Below are 23,289 nucleotides of genomic sequence, written 5' to 3'. Positions count from 1 at the left end.
CCGGCCTACTAAAGGTGTCTGCCCCTCCCTGGTGTTGTCCTCAACTGAACAAAGCTGAGCTTCCACATTCTGGCTTTCGCCCTATACTATCAGATATTAAACTGCATTTGGCCTACTAGTGTGGTTAGGCCCTTGAAACAGTGTCTGCTGCTCTTGGGTTTGCTACTCCACTGAACAAAGCAATGCCGCCTGTTTAGTCCTGTTACCAATTTTGAACTGCATGTAGCCTACTTTATTCTTTGGCCCTATATCTGTTTCCTCCTCATCCTGCCCATTGCCCAGCCACTGCTAAATGAGTCTGCTGGTACATTGACCTAGACCACTACATTCCCCTTGTACTCTACACAGCCAGAATCTGACCCTGCTGAAAGTAAGGTTCCCCTTCCCGCATGTTATACCACCTTACACAGGGACAAAGAGGAAGGTGCAGATGAAAGTGCAGGTTCCTTCATCAGGTGGGGGGGCATACTCGTTGGCGACGTCACTGGCACAGGGCCCCTCAGAGTACGCAAAAGTGTCGCTGCTGGTGGGAGGCGCCCCCGCCATGCAAACACACCGCCGTACTTTGAGGGGCCCTGTGCCAGTGGCAATGCGAACGAGTGGGCCCCCCCCTGCTTGCTCAGGATCACAGCACTTGCAACTTTTAAATACTTACCTTTCCCTGCAACACCGCCGTGACGTAGTCCGCATTTCCTGGGCCCACGAAAAACTTGAGCCAGCCCTACTCCCCCCACAACTTTCCCCCAATTCCCTATGCCCAACTATTATTATACAGTTAATTAAGATTGGCAAGCTTCAGAAACAAGAATGGATGTTTTTGGCATTAAAATGGGCACTGTAGGTGTTTTCCTGGCCTCCACTCACTGCCGACTATGCTTCCCCATTGACTTGCATTGGGTTTCGTGTTTCGGTCGATCCCCGACTTTTAGCGATAATCGGCCGACTGCACTCGACTCGACTCTGGACAAAATCGGGTTTCCCAAAACCCTACTCGATCTTAAAAAAATGAAAGTCGCTCAACCCTACTCACAACCTCTGGGTGCACAGTTCTGGCATTATCCCTGGAAAAATAATAAATGTCCAGTGAAGAAAATATAAAGGATATTTGTTGGCTCCTGGATCCTTATAAATCTTCAGCACAGGTTGGGCTTGCGAAGCCCCAAATGTATACAGATCCTAAAAATTGGGCTTTATGATTCATTCTGTTGGAGGGTAAATTGTTCCATCAGTTGGTAGTTCTTTCCAATCCTTTTTAGTGTCTCCTTTGCATCTTCTGGTCTGTAAATAGGGATGATTTTCCTCTGATGAAGAGTAAGGATTTTCATGAGAAAGCCCCACCGGTAGGGGATCTCTTCTCATCTCAAAAAGGACGTGGCATCACCAAATGCTCTTCTTCTTGCCAGTGTTTCTTTAGAAAAGTTTGAGAATACCTTAATCTTTTGAGAAGGAGCTGGGAGGTTGTCATTTTCCTTTATGGATTCGGTGATCTTTTCTTTTGTCTGAAAAAAGTGAAAACCCATTATTATGTCCGTTGGTAACACTAGGGAGATGTTTTTTGGTCTTGGCAGTCTATGAATTCTGTCCACTTTTGTGTCCACTTCTTTAACCCCTTCACCCCCGTGTTCCGTGTTCATTTTTCGCTCCCCTCCTTCCCAGAGCCATAACTTTTTTATTTTTCCGTCAATTTGGCCATGTGAGGGCTTATTTTTTGCAGGACGAGTTGTACTTTTGAACGACATCATTGGTTTTACCATGTCGTGTACTAGAAAACGGGAAAAAAATTCCAAGTGCAGTGAAATTGCAAAAAAAGTGCAATCCCACACTTGTTTTTTGCTTGCCTATTTTGCTAGGTTCACTAAATGCTAAAACTGACCTGCCATTATGATTCTCCAGGTCAGTACGAGTTCATAGACACCTAACATGACTAGGTTATTTTTCACCTAAGTGGTGAAAAAAAATTCCAAACTTTGCAAAAAACAAAACAAAACAAAATTGCACCATTTTCCGATACTCGTAGCGTCTCCATTTTTCGTGATCTGGGGTCAGGTGAGGGCTTATTTTTTGCGTGCCGAGCTGGCATTTTTAATGATAGCATTTTGGTGCACATACGTTCTTTTGATCGCCCGTTATTGCATTTTAATGCAATGTCGTGGCGACCAAAAAAACGTAAATCTGGCGTTTCGATTTTTTTTCTCATTACGCCGTTTAGCGATCAGGTTAATGCTTTTTTTTCATTGATAGATCGGGCGATTCTGAACGCGGCGATACCAAATATGTGTAGGTTGGGTTTTTTTTTATTGATTTATTTTGATTGGGGCGAAAGGGGGGTGATTTAAACTTTTATATTTTTTTTATTTTTTTCACATTTTTTTTTACTTTTTTTTTTTACTTTTGCCATGCTTCTATAGCCTCCATGGGAGGCTAGAAGCAGGCACAACGCGATCGGCTCTGCTATGCAGCAGCGATCATAAGATCGCTGCTACACAGCAGAAATGCCGGTGTGCTGTGAGCGCCGACCACAGGGTGGCGCTCACAGCCACCGGCGATCAGTAACCATAGAGGTCTCCAGGACCTCTATGGTTACAATGTACAAGCATCGCCGACCCCCGATCATGTGACGGGGGTCGGCGATGCGCTCATATCCGGCCGCACGGCCGGATGCGGTAGTTAAATGCCGCTGTCTGCGTTTGACAGCGGCATTTAACTAGTTAATAGCGGCGGGTGATCGCGATTTCACCCGCCGCTATTGCGCGCACATGTCAGCTGTAAAAAACAGCTGACATGTCGCGACTTTGATGTGCGCTCACCGCCGGAGCGCACATCAAAGCAGGGGACCCGACATCTTACGTACTATAACGTCAGATGTCGGGAAGGGGTTAATGTCTGGAATAATTTTCTTGATTAAATCCTGAATGAAAGGTTGGAGTTTGGATTGTGTGATACTCTCCGGGATACCTCTCATCTTCAGGTTATTTCTTCTGTTTCGGTCCTCCAGATCTGCCATCTTTGCTTTTAGATTTTTTATTTCCTTGCTCAGTTCTTTCTGGTCCTTATTAGTTGATTATATGGCTTTTTCCATGTTATTTATCTTTCTATCGAACACTTCCAGTTTTGTATTGCTATTTTCTATTGAGTAAAAGCTCACAGACGCACAAAGAGGACTTAAAAATCCTCCAGAAAATTGACAAAAAAATCACAGAGAAAAAAGCAGAGATGGTTACCTGCTGAAGCCTCCAAACAAATGCACCAGCAGAGCGCATCGGACCCGATCAATGATGGCAACAACACAGGTGCAAAAAATACCGATAAAACAACCACTTTCAATCCAGTATTGGTTGTTTGGCATTAGTGCACAAAAAGATAAGCGATAATAGTCTGTATGTGGCATTGTTCACACAAGCAATGCAGAGCATCTGGTCTACAGCCTATTACTAACGCACATACAGGCGGGCTGCCCAGTGCTACAAAATGCATGCTGTGTGAATAGAGGCCTACAGTTTACAGAGCCATCTTGGTCCGACTGCGCCCTGCAAGATAAAGTGCAAAAAAAAACACATATCAATGTATGTAAGGTATTAGTTTATATTGGGGCCTCAATACGTAAGCCGGCAACCCACGTCAAGGGTCCTTACATTTTTGCCGGTTCTAACGCTAAACATTGAGTAAAAGCTCACAGACGCACAAAGAGGACTTAAAAATCCTCCAGAAAATTGACAAAAAATCACAGAGAAAAAAGCAGAGATGGTTACCTGCTGAAGCCTCCAAACAAATGCACCAGCAGGGCGCATCAGCCCCGATCAATGATGGCAACAACACAGGTGCAAAAAATACCGATGAAACAACCACTTTCAATCCAGTATTGGTTGTTTGGCATTAGTGCACAAAAAGATAAGCGATAATAGTCTGTATGTGGCATTGTTCATTGTCGATTTTTGCGAGAGTGGCGGTTACCACGCCCGAATTGACGCTAGTGATGGACAACTGTAACTCCTCTTGGAGAGTGGTCCCAGGGACTGTGTATTGATTACATGGGCACATTATAGGCTGGCTGCTTTTTGGTAAGCCCGTGGATTGGGTGTTACTTTCTGCATAGATTATTTCCAGCCTAATTGATAGCACCAGTATAGATTCAGCCCAGTGTGGCAATAATATGGCTAATTGGTCTATTATATAGAGGCATATAACAAACCCATGGTGCAGTACCCTGTTATTTAGGCTATGCCCACATATATAGTTGTTCACTTTGCTCTTTTGTTTAGATCCCTCATACTAACAACAGAGATACATGGGATTACCTTCCTGGTCTGCATGTTAATGTTTTTGCCGGAGCACTTTGTTCGCGGTTTCAGCTACAGTATGACACTTAGAGTTCAGCACAGCCATGGTCTTCTGGCTACCAGAATCTGCGCCAGCCAGGGAGGTAGCTAATTCACTGCTCTGCTCTGCTGGTATCACTCTCCTGTGCCTTTTCTCTCCTGCACACTTTCCACAAGTTATTCGTTCTTTCTAAGTTCTCTTTTCTCCAAGAGCTGTAGTACCTCAGACCACATGGCCCCTTCAGAACTTCTGACACTCGATGTCTGTCTGCTCTCTTCTCTGTCCTCTGACAGTCTGACTGAAAATCTCGCTTTCCCTCCAGACCAGAATGTATTTATAGGGGAGTTCACCCTAAACCAGGTTTAGAGCTCCCCTTCTGGCCTGGAGTATGAACGTGTTGTGTGTATGTGATTACCTGGAGAAAGTTATCCTTCATCGCTTCCAAGCGTGACATCACTCTTCCCAAGGGGGAAAGCAATGCCACTGTGACGACCAGGACCCTGGGGCGTCACACTTATGGAGGCTTCAGCACACCTCCTCATCAACATCAGCATGAACATCGCCAATCTTTGTATATTGCACATTTTATACATTACAAGAAAAGAAAAAAGCTGTTAACAACACCCCGATTATGCCACTAGCCACAGAAAACACTGCAAAATTCTACATGTAACTTCAGTCCAATGGTATGTTCACACATTGTTTTTGAGGTGGATTTCTCTGGCTGAATAGTCCACACAAGGCCTCCATCAGGGCATTACTGCCCTTACTGGCGTATTGGGCCCTGCAAGCAGAAGAGTCCCGGAGCAGGCCCCCTCTCTTCTGCTCATGGGGCCCCAGCAATTCTGCCGGCTCAGTAGCTAATTGTGTGTCCTCAGACGCATATTCAGTTAAAATGTATTGCCATGCAGGAGGTTCCTCCTGTACGGCAACAGTTAACAGCTGCCAGCCAATCACAATCCAGCAGCTGATGTCAGCGTGAACGTCGCTGCCATATGACGTTACTGCCATATGCCTGAATGAAGGTCCGTGCCTCAGATGTATTGAGCAGAGGACACTGCTGCTGGACCTCTGCCAAGTAAGGAGAAACTTTTTTTTGTAAAGCCGCACTATGGGGTGCATTATACTACTATAAGGGTGCATTATACTGCTATATATGACTATGGGCTATATTATACTGTTATATATGACTATGAGGGTGCAATATACTAGTATATATAACTATGGGGTGCATTGTACTTTATGTATGACTATGGGGTGCATTATACTACTATGGATGACTATGGGGTGCATTATACTACTGTATGGATGCATTATACTATTATGGGTGACTATGGGGTACATTATACTACAAGGGGGGTGCATTGTATTACTATATATCACTATGGGGTGCATTGTACTACTATGGATAACTATGGGGGCAATAAGGAGGGAAATAGGGGCAATATGAAGAGACATGAGGCATAATGGGAGGACACGTGGGGTCCAGAATGGGAGGACATGTGGGGTCCAGTAAGTGAGATATTATCACTGTAGGGGCTAATTAAAGGATATTACTTTGAGGATCCTGTTTTCAGAGTGGGGGAGGAGAAGTCATGTTACTGTGCAGGGCGACACGGTCATTTTGTTTCTTCATCTGGCGTAGTGTAGAGGTTGGGGAAAAATTGAGGAATGTGCTCTAGAAACAATGTTATTTTCTGCAGAAAGAAAAAGTTGATGTTCCAGCTCCTCTTGATAAAAATTCCAAATGTATTCCATATTGTTAAAATACATCCAGCTCCTGGACTACACTGTATCACACATGAGGACGTGAGCGACGCGTTTCGATCGCTGCTGCGATCTTTATCAAGCTTTTGATAAAGATTGCAGCAGTGATCGAAACACGCCACTCACGTCCTCATGTGCAATACTGTGTAGTCCAGGAGCTGAATGTATTTTAACAATATGGAATAAATTTGGAATTTTTATCAAGAGGAGCTGGAACATCAACGTTTTCTTTCTTCATGTGGTTACATTTCATCAGGACGGAGTTCCATGCACCTTCTGAATATCGGTGAGCTGGCTTTTTTTCTTTTTCAATTTTGACTTATTTTCTGCACAGACAAGTCCTGACTAGAAGAAGTGATGGCGGTGTGCACTGGATGAGGATGAAGGATTTCAATTGGAGACGTCACTGGTGAGTCAGTGTGTTACCCGAACACTGACACTATACACTGTATACTATATACAGAGGTCCTGTGTTTAATGTCACTGGTGATCACTGTATTATCTGTGCAGTGACACTACATACAGAGCTCCTGTGTATAATGTTACCGGTGATCATTGTATTATTTGTGCAGTGACACTCTATACAGAGCTCCTGTGTATCACTGTTTTACCTGTACACTGACACTATACACTGTGTACTATATACAAAAATCCTGTGTATAATGGAACTTATGGTAAAATTAGTATTGTTTTTATGTCAATGATCAGAATTGTAGTATTCGGTCACTGTGTGATTGTAATAAGTGGTCTGGTCATGGTGTGGCAGTATTTGTTCCTTGTATGTGGTATTATTCAGTAACTATGTGGTGGTACTATGTGGTCTGATCATGGTATGGTGGTATTTCTGCCTTGTATGTGGTACTATTTGATAACTATGTGGTAGTAATATGTGGTCTGGCCATGGTGTGGTGGTATTTGTCCTTTGGATGTGGTATTTTCAGTAACCATGTGGTGGTAATATGTGGCTTGGCAATGGTATAGTGGAATTTGTCCCTTGTATGTGGAATTATTCAGTCACAATGTGGTGGTAATATGTGATCTGATCATGGTGTGGCCATATTTGTCCCTTGTATGTGGTATTATTGTTAATTTAAAAAAAAATGTATGTGACACATTCCCTTAAAGAAACATAAATAAAAATATACCTAAAAAAGTATTGGATATTTTAACAAATGTTGAGTAGGGCCCGGCCAAAAGAGTCAAACTAGTTATGGTGGAGGCTTAAAAAAACCTTTAGCCACAACAAAAGCTGCTGGCTATATATGTGATCTGGTGTTAGATGGGAACTGATATGTGTATTGGTGATGACATGATGCAAATGTGGAGTTTTTCTATGAGTGAGCGGTGGGACTGTGAAAGGTTGGAAGCGCAGCTGGGGTGGAGCCTGGGCGGAGTCTCAAGGGGGCCCAAAAATTTTGCCAGTATGGGACCCCAAAATTCCTAGTGGCAGCACTGAGTACACATAAAAAAAACTTAGGCTATGTGTTCATGGTATCTTTAGACACCAGCCCAGTTGTTCATGAAAACATCGGAGGTTTTACGATTGTTGTTCTTTTACTGTGTACTGTCAAGTATAGTCAAGTATATTAGTAATGAACATGTCACTACTTTTAACCGCTTCAAGGTTTCCGAACCCTGAACTGATTAAAAGACGTGACGTAAGATGGAGCATGTGCACAGCAATGTCGTTTTAATGCTGTGCATTATGTTCATATTATATGGTACTTTTAGGCCATTTTTTCAGGCAGAATTCACCTAAAAAAGACACTGTGTGTGCACAGCATGGAAAAAAAAGTTTTTGGATGTATTTTCTTATGTATTTGTTTGTGTTTGGGACATTTTTTCCTGTTTCTATTGATTCAGAAGCCAAATTTGGAACATTATTCCAACATGGAACTCCCAAAGAATTTACCTTTTGCTTTTTTTCCAAGAGAGAAAAAGACAACACCATGTGCACCCTTGGCAACTTTTACCATTAAAATCAATAGGAATTCGATTTAAAGAGTATTTAAAGTTTTTTTCATGTGAATTTTGATGCAGAATCCACTCTCAAATCCATGTAAAAAAGCACCTTAGTGAAAATATACCCTAAAGAGAAATGGCTTGAAAAGCATGTGTGAGTCTAACTAAATATGGTCTGGTGACATGAGGAAATTGGTAGAAACCTGTTCTCTGTATCTCCTAGACAAGTGTTTTGATGAAAAGCTGCAAAAATATTTTGAACCCAGGGAGAAGTGGCTAAGGTATACACCCCCAAATTTGGAAGAATGCAACTGCCACGAAAAAGGAAAAATGTGTAAAAGAACAACAGGGAAACGTGAGTTGGAAACACAGACACAAATTACCAAATAAGCAAATGTACTAATTTTGGGGTACAAATATTTAGATTTATCTGCATGAATATAGAAAATTGTAGAGATAGAAAATATAAGATGTTTAGAAAAAGAACACATCGTTGAGTGTCAGGGTAGGTGACACTGGCTAGCCACCCATTCATAACTCTATACTCAGAAATGTATGCATGTATTTGGTGCTTAAGTATTGAGGTTTTTTCCCGATGCTCTGGATTTACAGATTGTGATCACAACCCATGCCTTCATGGTGGGCAATGTATAAAGCTGAGAGAAACCAAAGTCTGTGGCTGTGCTCCTGGATTTTCGGGAGAGTTTTGTGAAATAAGTAAGTATTAACATGACGAATGCAGTTACATTTTTGCCAGTAACTTTTCTTGAAACTGTTTATTTTCTTTTAAGATCAGAAAGAGTCGTGCTACCAAGGCAATGGCACCAGCTATAGGGGTACAGCAAATGTGACCGTAGCTGGAACAGCCTGTTTAAACTGGGAATCTGATGTCATTCAACACGAAGTTTCTTGGTTCAGTGGAAAGCATGCTCAGAGACATGGCATAGGACCTCACCCTTACTGCAGGTAATACTAGACTCCTACTGCATATTTTGTTGTGGCTGCTTCTGTTACTGCAGCTCATTTAATTTACTTCCAAAGGGCTGAGGCGCTGTAAGGCTGGAGTACCAGAGAAAGGCACATCTGAATTTGTATGACTATAGACCTTTGGCTTCTCAACAAACAACCCACTTCCCAGGGGCCTACCATCCATAGCGGAAGCTAACATGGCTACTATGGGGCACTTGAATCAGGGGTACTTGGCACCACTGGGCCTCCTCCTCCTGTCATCACAATTTCTGTGGTATCCACGACCTCAAGACCCGGATAAAGCTGAATAGTATGGTGGATCAGGGAGCCGAAGGCCCACACCACTGATTGGCAGCTTTCTTTGTATACTTTACAGAAGAAGAACGCTGAGAATCAGTGGAGAGAACTGCATGGCAGTAGGTTTTGTAGTCCTCTACCGATAACTTCCTTCAGATAGAACAGCGATTTTATCAAAAGTACAGCAAACAGGCCAGTTAGTAACTCATCATTGGAATCGGGGTTCCCTTTAAGACCCCTTTTAGACATTTTTACCACTATATTCTTTGGTGGCAAGTAAGCATAAGTCTAGTGCTGAGCACTTTAGTTTAGATGTGAATGATTCATTAAAGAGTTTCTGGCCAGCATAGTCTTCCAATTAAAAGGATGCCTACCTTCATGTAACGATGACCTACTGTATTTTGCCAGGTACTCCATGTTGTTGTAGTAACCAAGATTGTACATGTGCAGAATACAACATAGATACTTGTAATGGCTTCATGTTTTCTCATTCCTCAGGAATCCAGATAAAGATATACAACCCTGGTGTTTCACAATGAAGAATGAGAGGCTGACCTGGGAGCACTGTCTTATCCCCCCTTGTCAGCAGTTACCAGGTACATGAGATGAATGGTGAACAGCTGGTCATACAACTTCAACATCTGTCTGCCTAATCTCTTCCTACCGACCCTACTATAGGCACGGCTTGAAAAAAATCTCTGAAGGCTGTACCAAAGACCAGCCCTTGTGTCCGATAAGAAACCTGAAAAAATATTATCTATATCAAAGAGCACTTCAATTATTTTTACTCAATCACCAAAATACAAAAGTGTGGAAATCCTATAAAATCACTGTATTTTATTAAAAACAAAGTTAAAATACAAAACCTATTCATAATAGATGGTCACTAAACCAGGCTGAAGACTAAACGACAGTGAAAATAAGCATCCCAAATGTAGAGTCTCCTTTCTTTCCAATGTGTAAAGCTATTGGCTCATGCTGGAGTCACATTAGCATATAAAAAGTCAGTCCTATGTTGATTTAGAAAAGTAGGACGAGTGTCATGCGAGTGTCATGTGATTACGTGATTTTTCTCAGCTAGCATTCGTATGACATACGTATGACAAGCGTATGCGATCCATATGTAATGCATTTTTAACCTCATGTAATTTAAAGCTAGTTTTCAAACTAACAAAACAATCTTATATACAGATATAGATAGATTGTTAGATGGATAAATAGATACAGTGGCATGTAAAAGTTTGGGTGTCTCTCATTGAAATTACAGTCTATGTGAACAGTTAAGCAAGTTGAAGATGAAATGATCTTGCCACGGGGAAACTAGGTGAGCGAGAGCTAAATACCCGGGCCCCTGCAGTTTCCCTCAGACTAGGGAAATCCTGACTGACCCTCTACCTGGAGTTTACACTGATGGTGTGCATGTCCAGGCCTCGAACCTCACCCTAACTCCTGTAATAACCCTAGGCTGATACCTCCGCCCTCCACCCAGTGAAGAGGTAATATTCCAATACCCACAGATAGAACAGACAAGGATAAAGGAAAATATACACCACGCCGCAGTCACTCAGGAATACACTATAAATGTGCAGGGCAAAATAAATACAAGTATAGGAAGGAGTAAATAAGACAGAGGAAAATACACCACCAGCAACGAATCTCCAAACCAGCTCTCCACTCCAGACCGAGATAACAACGCACAAGAGAGAAGCTATAATCGGCGATGCCCAATGAACAGGAGACCTATTTAAAGGCCATGGGAATTGCCCAGCTTCCAATCCGAGGATCAGGTAAATTAACCCCGGAACAGCTAGACAAAATCTAGCAGACGCCAATGAGCAAATAGTGGTCAACAGCGGAATTACCGCTGTCTGTCGGACGACCTAGTCTGAACAGCGTCCGACATGACAGTACCCCGCCTTCTACGAGGGACCCCAGGGCCCTCACAGCTTATAGGACCCAGCTTGTCTGGATGCCGACGATGAAAAAAACCTGACCAGCCGATCCGCATGAATGTCCGAGGCTGGTACTCAGGACCTCTCCTCAGGCCCATAACCACGCCAGTGTACCAAGTACTGTAAAGTGCGACGCACTACACGAGAGTCAACCACCTTGGAGACTTCAAACTCCAAATTACCATCCACCAAGACTGGAGGTGGCATAGGCGCCGCATCCACAGAACCCACCACCTTCTTTAGAAGAGACCTGTGGAACACGTTGTATATCTTATACACCGTAGGGAGCTCCAATCGGTACACTACTGGGTTAATGACGGCGGTGACCCTAAATGGACCAATAAACCGTGGACCCAATTTAAGGGACGGTATTTTGAGTCTTATGTTTTTTGTGGATAACCACACCCAGTCATCCACACTCAGGTCCGGACCCGGCACATGCCTACTGTCAGCCACACGCTTGTACCGAGCACCCACACTCAACAGGCGCTGCTTAATTCTCCTCCAGACTGATGACAATTGTGTCCCCAACTGGTCCTCCTCCGGAACGCCGGAAGAGCCCCTCTGACTCAAGGTACAAAATTGAGGATGTAGCCCGTAAACACAAAAAAACGGAGACTCCCCAGACGACTCCTGGCGGTGATTATTAATGGCAAACTCAGCCAAAGGAAGAAAGGTAGACCACTCCTCCTGGTTATCAGAGACAAAACAGCGTAAGTACTGCTCCAAATTTTGGTTCATACGCTCAGTCTGACCATTTGACTGAGGATGAAACGCCGAAGAATGAGATAACTTGATTCCCAGACGTGCGCAAAATGCTCTCCAAAATTTTGCCACAAACTGAGACCCCCTATCAGACACGATGTCAGACGGAACCCCATGAAGTCTGACCACCTCCTGCACAAATACCTGAGCCAGAGTCTTAGCGTTAGGCAACGAAGGCAAAGACACAAAGTGTGACATTTTAGAAAACCGATCAACAATCACCAAGATGACCGTGTTCCCAGCTGATGAGGGCAAATCAGTGATGAAATTCATGGAGATTTCCGTCCAAGGCTTACTAGGTACCTCAAGAGGAAGTAGTGTGCCAACAGGACGAGAGCGAGGCGTCTTAGCCCTAGCGCACGTGGTACAAGCTGACACGTATGAGACCACGTCCTGTCGGATCTTGGGCCACCAAAACCGACGTGACACCAACTGCAAGGTACCTCTAACCCCTGGGTGGCCAGCCTGGACAGCATCATGATGCTCCGCCAAAACCTTTAGGCGGAGATGAAGCGGTACAAAAGATTTGTTGACGGGAAGCTCAGATGGTACCTCCTCCTGAGCCTCGGCAATCTCAGCCTCAACCTCGGTAGTGAGAGCCGAAACCACAACACCCTTTTGGAGGATGGGTACTGGATCCTCCCGAGGTTCTCCCCCCGGAAAACACCTGGACAGAGCATCCGCCTTAGCGTTTTTGGACCCCGGTCTGTAGGTGACCACAAAATTGAACCGCGTGAAAAACAATGCCCAGCGAGCCTGCCTGGGGGACAGACGCTTGGCTGACTCCAAATACAGCAAATTCTTATGATCGGTAATAACAGTAACCTGATGTACCGACCCCTCCAAGAAGTGTCGCCATTCCTCAAAGGCCAACTTAATTGCCAACAAGTCCCTGTTGCCGATATCGTAGTTACGTTCGGCGGACGACAGTTTCTTGGAGAGATAGGCGCACGGACGTAAACCACTCAAAGATGAGCCTTGAGATAGCACTGCCCCCACACCAACCTCAGACGCATCGACTTCCACAACAAAGGGTTTAGATACGTCTGGCTGCACAAGAATGGGGGCTGAAACAAAACTGTTCTTAAGAAATTCAAATGCGCGCACAGCAGCCTCAGGCCAAACAGAGAAATTGGTACCCTTTTTAGTCATGTCAGTTAGCGGTTTAGCAATGATGGAAAAATCCTTGATAAATTTCCTATAGTAAATAGAAAACCCAAGGAACCGCTGAAGTGCTTTCAGGTTATCAGGACGTTCCCAATGCAACACCGCCTGCACCTTAGCGGCGTCCATTTTAAACCCAGAAGCAGACACAATATAACCCAAGAAAGGCAACTCTTGAACAGAAAATACACATTTCTCAAGTTTAGCATACAGCTTATTCTCTCTGAGAAGCTGTAACACCTGCCTGACATGATCTAAATGAGCATCACGGTCGCAAGAATATATGAGAATGTCATCTAGATACACGATAACGAATTTCCCCAAAACATGCGAGAACACATCATTGATGAAATGTTGGAACACTGCAGGTGCGTTAGTCAACCCAAACGGCATCAGCAAATTTTCAAAATGACCCTCAGGGGTATTAAAAGCCGTCTTCCACTCATCACCTTGACGGTCTCTTATGAGGTTGTACGCCCCCCTGAGGTCAAGCTTGGTAAACCACTTAGCACCTGCCACCTGGTTGAACAAATCTGGTATCAGAGGCATAGGGTATGGATCACGAACCGTAATCTGGTTCAACTCCCTGAAATCCAAACACGGGCGTAATCCGCCATCTTTCTTCTTCACGAAGAAAAACCCTGCTGCCACCGGCGAGGATGACGGCCTGATGTGCCTTTTGCTCAAGCTTTCAGCAATGTAATCTTTTAACGCTTGTCTCTCCGGACCGGAGATGTTAAACATCCTTGCTTTAGGCAATTTGGCCCCTGGTTTAAACCTGATAGAACAGTCATAAGGACGATGTGGCGGCAACTCTGAACAACCCTTCTCAGAGAACACATCCACAAAATCCAGAAGTGACTCGGGAACGCTTGAAGTCACCGCAGCCACACATGTGGCCAGGCAATTCGCCTGGCAGAACTCGCTCCACCGAATTATGTCCTGAGTTTTCCAGTCAATTACTGGGTTGTGCATAGACAACCAAGGAAAACCCCAAACCACCTGAGCAGGAAGATTCCTGAGCACCTTACATGTAACCCGCTCGGAATGTAGAACTCCTATGTGGAGTTTCACCTCAGCCACAAATTCAGTAATCTCCCCCTGAGAGAGAGGAGCAGCATTGATGGTGACCACATGGATAGGATGAGACAGTTTTTCAATCCTAAAACCTGCTGTGCGCGCAAACTCCTCATCAATGAGATTTATGGCTGAACCACTATCGACAAAAACAGTAATTGGCAGCTCACTGCCAGCAATAAAAACCTTAGCAGGGAGCATGCATTGAGAAACCACCATGGAGGATATACATAAGCTCAGATTGGACTCCTCCACACCCTCTGAGCCTAGCAGTTTTCCGCCGTTGTGTTTGTCTTAGACAGCAGAGGACAGATGTTAATAAAATGACCAGTTTTACCACAGTAAAAACAGGCTCCCTGCTTCCTGAGCTCAGGAGCTTGACACTTGACATGTGACACCCCTGCGATTTGCATAGGTTCCGTGGGCTCACCTGCAGCAACCTCACGTGAACCTAAACCTTCTCCCACAGGCGGCGTCTCATGCTCCCCCTGACGCAAACGACGATCTATGCGGACAACCAGACTCATGGTGGAATCTAGAGACGCAGGAGTCTCGTACATCAGAAGGGCTTTTTTAACCCTTCCAGAAATCCCATGTATAAACTGACTCCGCAATGCTGGATCATTCCACTGTGTATCGATCGCCCAGCGACGAAATTCAGAACAGTAATCCTCTGCAACTCGCTCCCCCTGGCGAATAGTGCGTATCTTAGATTCTGCTAGAGCCGTTCTGTCAGGTTCATCGTAGACTGTCCCAAGAGAAGAAAAAAAACTCTCCACAGAGTCAAATGCAACAGAATCAGATGGCAAAGAAAACGCCCCTACTTGGGGATCCCCGCTTAACAAAGACAACACCAGACCCACCTGCTGAGCCTCATTACCCGAGGAGATCGGGCGCATGCGGAAATATAGTTTGCATGCTTCACGAAAAGAAACAAATTTACTGCGTTCCCCAGTAAATCTTTCAGGCAAAGAAAATTTAGGCTCAGCAACTCTTCCTGTCGCTCCAGCCTGCACATTAGCTACTGCTAGTCCCTGTTGCTGCACTGCCCCCCTCAACTCAGTGACCTGTAGGGACAGCGCCTCCAACTGGCGGGTTATGGAAGTCATGGGATCCATGACAAGACAAAAAAAAGAAACCCCTTTTTTTTGTTGTTGTTGTTGGGCCGATTATAATGTCACGGAGAAACTAGGTGAGCGAGAGCTAAATACCCGGGCCCCTGCAGTTTCCCTCAGACTAGGGAAATACTGACTGACCCTCTACCTGGAGTTTACACTGATGGTGTGCATGTCCAGGCCTCGAACCTCACCCTAACTCCTGTAATAACCCTAGGCTGATACCTCCGCCCTCCACCCAGTGAAGAGGTAATATTCCAATACCCACAGATAGAACAGACAAAGATAAAGGAAAATATACACCACGCCGCAGTCACTCAGGAATACACTATAAATGTGCAGGGCAAAATAAATACAAATATAGGAAGGAGTAAATAAGACAGAGGAAAATACACCACCAGCAACGAATCTCCAAACCAGCTCTCCACTCCAGACCGAGATAACAACGCACAAGAGAGAAGCTATAATCGGCGACGCCCAATGAACAGGAGAACTATTTAAAGGCCATGGGAATTGCCCAGCTTCCAATCCGAGGATCAGGTGAATTAACCCCGGAACAGCTAGACAAAATCTAGCAGATGCCAATGAGCAAATAGTGGTCAACAGCGGAATTACCGCTGTCTGTCAGACGACCTAGTCTGAACAGCGTCCGACATGACAGATCTCTAAAAGACCTAAAGTTAAAGATGACACACTTCCTTCATATTGTAGGCAAAAAATATGTATATATTGTAATTTTTAACATTTTAAAAATTATAAAAAGGAAAATGGTCCTGTGCAAAGTTTGGACACACTTGGAGATTTGTGTGCTCAGACAACTTTGTCCAAGGTTTCAGACCTTAGTTATCCTGTTAGGGTTATTACATGTTCACTATCATCGTTAGGAAATTTCCTAGCTTTATAAAATCCCAGCCTCCTCTAACCTTATGCCAAAAAACAGCAGCAATGGGTTCTTCTAAGCAACTGCCTAGCGCTCAGAAAATTAAAATGGTGGAGACCCACAAAGCAGGGGAAGGCTGTAAGAAGAAAGCAAACCTTTTTCAAGTTGCCCTTTCCTCAGTTCAAAATGTAGAAATGGCATTTAAGAGTGGAGGTCAAGATAAGGTCTAGAAAATCAAACAAAACTTCTGTTAGAGCTGCTCACAGGATTGCTACAGAGCCAAATCAGAACCCCTGCTTGACTGCAAAAGACCTTCAGAAAGATTTAGCATACTCTGAAGATGTGGTACAATATTCTACTGCTCAGAAACACCTGCGCAAATATAGCCTTCATGGAAGAATCATCAAAAGAAAGCTTGGGGGTGGATCAATCATACTTTGGGGTTGTGTTACAGCCAAAGGCAAGGCGAAAATGGATTCAATGAAATCTCAACAAATTCTTGATGCAAGCATAACACTATATGCAAAAAGCTGAAGTTGAAAAGAGGATGGCTTCTACAAATTCTCCTAAACACACATCAAAATCCACAACAGACTACTTTAAAAGACGCAACCTGAAAGTTTTCAAATGGTCCTCACAGTCCCCTGATCTAAACATCATTGAAAATTTGTGGCTAGACCTCAAAATAGCAGTGCAGGGCATGCAAGATGACTGTCAGGACTCTGAACATTTTTTACCTTTTTAGCATTACTGCCCTTTTCCAACATGGCGTCTTTGGTCTCATGTGCACTTGTCTTCCTGCTATAAAACTCCACCCCAGCCTTCAGTCTGTGTTAGATTATTCTGCCTTGCATCCAGCTCCTGACCTCTGATTACTCCCTGGCTATATACCTGCTCATGTGAACCTGTGTGGTGATCCTGCTACTCTGCTCTGAGTTCCTGCTGCATACACAAGTCTCCAGTAATCCTCCTTCATCTGCTGCTCGTGTTTACTTTATCTGCATTTGCTGGACATGTAAGCTGCTGCTGCTGCTGCTGCTGCAATAACCTGAGACTATTAACCAGGCCTCCCTGGTTGAGCTAAGATATGGTTTGAAATACCTTATAAGCATATCTATCTGTGTCTGGACTAAGTCAAGGATTGATTCGTGTCAAGTATCCTCAAGAATAACTGTGGTTCATAGACTTTCTGCTTGATTGCTTGTTTCTCTGAAGTTTCCTATAGACTGCTAAGCTGCGTTTATTATTTGCACCAAGTGTTGTGGACTTGAGTTTCTCTCTGCACCTGTTTGAATCACCATGTGACAATATAGACTTTACCACTTATAAAACTGTGTCCTGTAGTTGTCTTGTTCCACGCAAAGAGTCTCCTGAGTTATCCCCTATAATTATTACAATGACACTGGAATCTGACAGAACTGGAAGAATTTTTCAAGGAACAATGGATGAAAATCCCTCAAACCAAAATTGAAAGACTCTTGGCTGGCTCAGGATAACAGTAATTTTGACCAGGGCTGCCCAAACATTTACATGCAACTGTAGATACATAGAGACAGAGAGAAAGATAGATACTCATCAGATATTGTATATGCTTTATGGAGCTTATCCTGATGGTTTTTAGGGATAAATGTAAAAAAATGGCGTGGTGTCCCCCATATTTTTTAAAAACAGCCAAGTGAAAGCAGACAGCTGTGACCTAGTGATATTTGTCTGGGAAGGGGACAACAATCATGGACCTTCCCAGCCTATTAATATTAGCTCTTAGCTGTATGCTTAGCTTTTACTGGTTATAAAAAATTGGGGACTCGAAAAAAATGACGTGTGCTTTCCCCAACTTTTAACAACCAGCAAAGGCTGAGCAGACAGCTGTAGGCTAATATTAAAAGACTTGGAAGCCTAATGGATATTGGCCCCTTCCCAGCCTAATAAGACCAGCCTTCAGCCTCCTCTGTTCCCGATTGTCCTGGTATGTTGGCAATCGGGGTAATAGTTGTGGGGTTGATGTCAGCTGTGTAATGTCCAATGCCATCAAGTCCAGAGGTTAGTAATGGAGAGGCGTCTGTCAGACACCCCCGTTACTAAGCAAAAGAGGGGAGAAGCCAGCACTGCTTATGGTCAGAACGCAATACATAAGGTGCACATGCACATACTAATTTCTAACTGTATTTCAAAATGAGACATTTAGCAAACAATTGATCAATTCTTTGAGCTACCCCGCCACGTCACGGCATTCTCATAATGGGGCAGTCCTACTCTACGTTTTTTACATTCGCTGTGCCATAAAGGCCTCGTAAAAAGCAAGACCACATTAAATGCAAGCTGTAACTGAAGCATTTATGAATCACTCCCATGGTGCCAGAGAGGGCAAGCGCAGCTAAAGGTTGACCAGGTCCAGCCATAGACATTTCAGGTTTAACCTCCACACTGCACAACCAGCACCACGGATAAAGGGTGAGACAGGCTGAGACACAGGTGCACAATTAAACAGAGCCTAGGGCAGGGTAGGGCTGCTGTGTGTGTGTACAGCAGCCTATCAATCACAGTGAACACAGAAAGAATGGCGTACATAACCCAGCGTGAGCGGCAACAGTGGTGGTCAGCCACATACCAATGTAAAAGCAAAAGAGGGGAGAAGCCAGCACTGCTTATGGTCAGAACGCAATACATAAGGTGCACATGCACCCCCGTTACTAACCCCGTGGTCAAAAGAAATTAATACACACACACAAAAACCCTTTATTTGTAAAAAGCACTCACAAACAAATTCCCTCTTTTACCCATTTATTACCCCCCAAAAATCCACAGTGGTCCTCCGAAGTCCATATGGAGGTCCCATGATGATAACCATTCAGAGATGCTACTGCTCATAGCATGAGAACTTACTGCCTGTTCTCACGCTGCGCAGTAAGTTCTCCTTCCTCAAAGCAGTGACGTCAGTCAGGTCATCGCAATTCAGCAGCTGTAAATGACGATAACCTTACTGATGTCACAACTCTTCACGAGTTTACAGTGACAGAGAGGATCCAGAAGACTGCAGCGTCTGATATCTCCTACTCCTGTACTAGTTAGAAGTATTTTACCTTTTTATTAAACAGTGTACATTTTTTGGGCAGTGCGGGGGTTAATCTGCTCTGTTGAGATCTCCTGGATCTAAGGGTCTCAGCTGTGTGCTGTTAGCCACTCCCATCTCCTATATAAACTGAGTACTGACTAACACTCATTGTCAGAGCTATCTTTTGCTGCAGTGCTGGAGGATGTTGCTGATGGTTATTTGAGCAGGCATTTGGTGGATTTATCTGTGACTGTTGCTAGGTTTTGCATGTGTGATAATTCCCTTTCTTCTCCTAGTTTGGTTTAGCCCCTTCTTCCACTCCCCAGTGCATACCTCTGTTATATGTGTGTGTATATTTGTATGCTTGAAATTTTCTGTTACCCCTGTTCGTATTACCTTGTTATTGTGATTGTGTACTACGATACACTACTACTCCCCTCTTCCCTGGGTGGGGGAAGGGTATAGACTGAGGGCGCATTCAGGAGCTAAGGCAAGGTACACGGCCCTGCTGAAATGCTGAGGTCCGCTCTGGCAACTCCGGGCATACATCCGTGCCACGTCGCACCCAAACTTGAGCCTACCGTCGCTGCTGACTTGTGGGAGCTCTATCCATTTTACCCTGATCCCCGGCCACATCCTTGGCCGGTGCCAGAGGGTTACTCATGCGTATGACCTTAGTCGCATCTGCGACAACACATTCCCGGTTCCTCCCGGCTTTCTTTTTTTACTAGCGTCTGTGCGAGGGACCCTGGAACTGAACTGTCCCGAACTTACCAGGGGACATTTCCATCTCGGGGATCAGTGGGGTCTCCTCGACCTCTCCTGCCAGAACCTCTAGGGGAAACCTCTAGGGGAAACCTATGGGGGTTACAGTCTGTCCCTAAGTTGACGACCCCTATGGCAGGTGTCCCTGACTCGGGATCTTCGGATTCTGCACTTGGAACAACATTTACCTTGGGAGGGTTAACCCTGGTCTCCCACAGGGACCAGAACAGGGGCAAGTCTCTTCCCAACACAGTCCCATATGAAAGAGTCTTCACCACTCCCACCACATGTTTAATGTCACCACCTGGTGTGGAAAAATTAACCTCCGCGGTCGGGTACTCTCGGATTTCCCCATGGATACCCATCACCTCCATTTTCCATTTTTTGGGGTTGTTCTCGGCAACAAGGGACCCATGGACTAAAGTCACTATGCTCCCCGAGTCCAGGAGAGCCTCTGTTTGGCACCCGCTCACGAGTACCTGGCACAGCTAGGGATCACTTCCCGCTGTGCTTGTAGTGGCGGTGCAGACTGGCTGGGCATACATAGATGCACAGTGACTATACCAGCAGTACATGGGCTCAGATATCAGGGGGCAGTTGACAGCCACATATCCGGGCCTTCGGCACCGCCAACACTGAGGACCACCTGCTTCAAAAGCTCCTCCATTTTTCCAGCAGGCTTGAGCGGTAGCGTTACCTGCTTGCTCACTGACCTGCAGCACGCTTTGTGGTATGCTTCAGTTCACACTGCCCGCATTCTTTCCACCATATGTAGTGCAGGGGTAACACACTATACAGTGATGAGGCAGTGACCCAAAGTTCAAAGCAAAGTTCAAAGCAAAATGTCTCTTTAATGTTCAACTCACAGCACTACACAGGACAGAATATCCTTTGGATCACAGGTGGGAACCATATCCTCCAGACTGCAGCCAATAAACATGCCAGTCCACCTCCGAGACCGCTGTGGGTGACTGCACTGCCGTGTATGCTGTGGGTGCCAGGCCTTTCAGCTCCTTGGCTGTTAGGCTCTGCCTGCCTATGTTGCCTCACACAGGTGGAGCTCTGCAGAGCCTTCTGCTCTGCACTCCTGCAAATACCAGACTGACACTGAACCTGATACACCCAACCCTTCTGCTTCAAGGGTTTTTACAAGCAACCTGTGGCCTCCGGCCACATGGAAAACCAGGCCAGGAAAGAAACGGACTGCTCCACTACCATCCTGTAGTCCGTTTCAAAAATAAAAGCCCAGCAGGTTTTCTTAAATCTGCCCTGGACAAATAGCTTATCCAAGACATATACTCACTTTTATTTTACATTGCAATCACAGCTATGCCTGTAATTGCAATGCACTCCCATGGCCTCAATACTCCTCTGGGGCACCCCAGGAGTCCGGTTGCCACAGTGGCATTGCCTCCCTCACAGGGGGTGATGCCATGTCTGGAAGCAAAGAGGGGTTCCCTTACCAGCTGATGTCCGCATCCAACACCTTTCCTGACTCCAGGCCAGAAGGGGGAGCTCTGACCCGGTTTTCAGGGGAATTTCCCTATAAATTCTGGCCGAGCGGGGTTAGTTAATTTTCAGTCAGAGAAAGAGAACAGACAGTGTAGGAGGAAGAGGCAACAAGTGAGGAGAATCTGGGGGATAGGAGCTGTGACTGAGCTCACCCCAGGACTAAGTGCCAAAGACTGGATACTGGAGTCCATGTTTGTGTGGGAACTGCAGGCCCCGCAACCAAATCCAGAGGACAGGAGATTGCAGGTCTCCTGGCTCCAGCTGACACCCGGAGGCACAGCAGCATATGAGAGCCCGGAGTCACCACGGGGCAGTGACACCTGGAAGAGGCTCAAGTTGCCTACCATGTGGGTAGTGTTTCACTTAGTGGACAGACTAAGACAGGGACTTGAGGAGAACTAAAAGCACCAAGCACCCAGAAAACAGTGCAGTAGGAAGGCCTCCAACCCCAACTGGCTAGGTGGACTCTGAAGTGCTTCCAGGCTGCCCGGATCTCCATCACCAGCTGTGACTTGTGCCCCGGACTGCACCTTCAACCTGGATTAAAGGTAAAGAAAACTGCAACCCTTGTGTCCTCTAGTTATTCTCGCACCCTCAGTCCTGCACCTCAACGTCCACAAGTCCCTTAAAAAACTGCACCACCCTGCTCCACCTGTAAGGAGCAGAACCATCCCAGCTGCATCACCATCGGCCCCAGCGGTCTCCTTAAGCAGCGTTGGCCATTTATAGCCGAACACCACAGGTGGCGTCACGTACAATCCATTATGAACTTTCCCTTTCTTATTTTTATTGCGTGCCATGGACCAGGTAACCGCTGCCATGACCACCCCTTTAGAGCCGTGCGACCCAGTTCTGAGTACCCCATGGCCCTAGCAGATGTTGCACCTCCGTGCACATCCTGGGGGGAACACACAGCGACCCTCACATGTGACACCGGTCATTGCCTCACAAAAGGTACACTTCAAGTGTGAGACAGAATCTAAAAATAAAACAACAAAAAATCCAATTGTATTATTTTTAATAATTAAATTGCATTTTATTGCATGAAATAAGTATTTCATCACCAACCAACCAGCAAGAATTCTGGCTCTCACAGACCTGATGGTTTTTCTCTAAGAAGCCTTCCTACTCTGCCCTCATTACCTGTATTATATGCATCTGTTTGGACTTATCTGTATAAAAGACACCTGTCCACACACACAATCACACTCGAACCTCTCTACCATGACCAAGACCAAAGCGCTGTCTAAGGACACCAGGTACAAAATTGTAAACTTGCACAAGGCTGAAATGGGCTACAGGACAATAGGCAAGAAGCTTGGCAACAACTGTTGGCACAATTATTAGAAAATGGAAGAAACGCAAGATGACTGTCAATCTTCCTTAGTCTGGGGCTCCATGCAAGATTTTGCCTCGTGGGGTAAGGATGATTCTAAAAAAGGTCATGAACCAGCTTCGAACTACATGGTAGGACCTGGTAAATGACCTGAAGAGAGCTGGGACCACAGTCTCAAACATTACCGTTACGAACACAATACGCTGTCATGGTTTAAAATCCTACAGGGTAGGTAACGCCCCCCTGCTCACGCTAGCACATGTTCAGGCATGTCTGAAGTTCACCAATGACACCATCTGGATGACCCAGAAGAGGTATGGGAGAAGGTCATGTGGTCTGATAAGACCAAAATAGAACTT

General features: G+C 45.1%; 1 protein-coding gene across 2 annotated transcripts in view; it reads left to right on the top strand.

The window, feature by feature from the left end:
* The window catches only part of F12 (coagulation factor XII), a 210,106-nt gene that overhangs the window by 126,407 nt on the left and 60,410 nt on the right, over nt 1-23,289 (top strand). For both annotated transcript variants that reach the window (XM_077265917.1, XM_077265918.1), the window contains 4 exons: nt 8,270-8,401; nt 8,659-8,763; nt 8,838-9,012; nt 9,811-9,908. In XM_077265917.1, coding sequence (XP_077122032.1) covers nt 8,270-8,401; nt 8,659-8,763; nt 8,838-9,012; nt 9,811-9,908 — 510 coding nt within the window. The remainder of the gene's footprint in view (nt 1-8,269; nt 8,402-8,658; nt 8,764-8,837; nt 9,013-9,810; nt 9,909-23,289) is intronic.

The sequence above is a fragment of the Ranitomeya variabilis genome, chromosome 5 (assembly GCF_051348905.1).
Source record: "Ranitomeya variabilis isolate aRanVar5 chromosome 5, aRanVar5.hap1, whole genome shotgun sequence".
NCBI classification, from domain to species: domain Eukaryota; kingdom Metazoa; phylum Chordata; class Amphibia; order Anura; family Dendrobatidae; genus Ranitomeya; species Ranitomeya variabilis.
The sequence above is the reverse complement of the archived record's forward strand: the minus strand, read 5'-3'. Positions and strand labels throughout refer to the sequence as shown.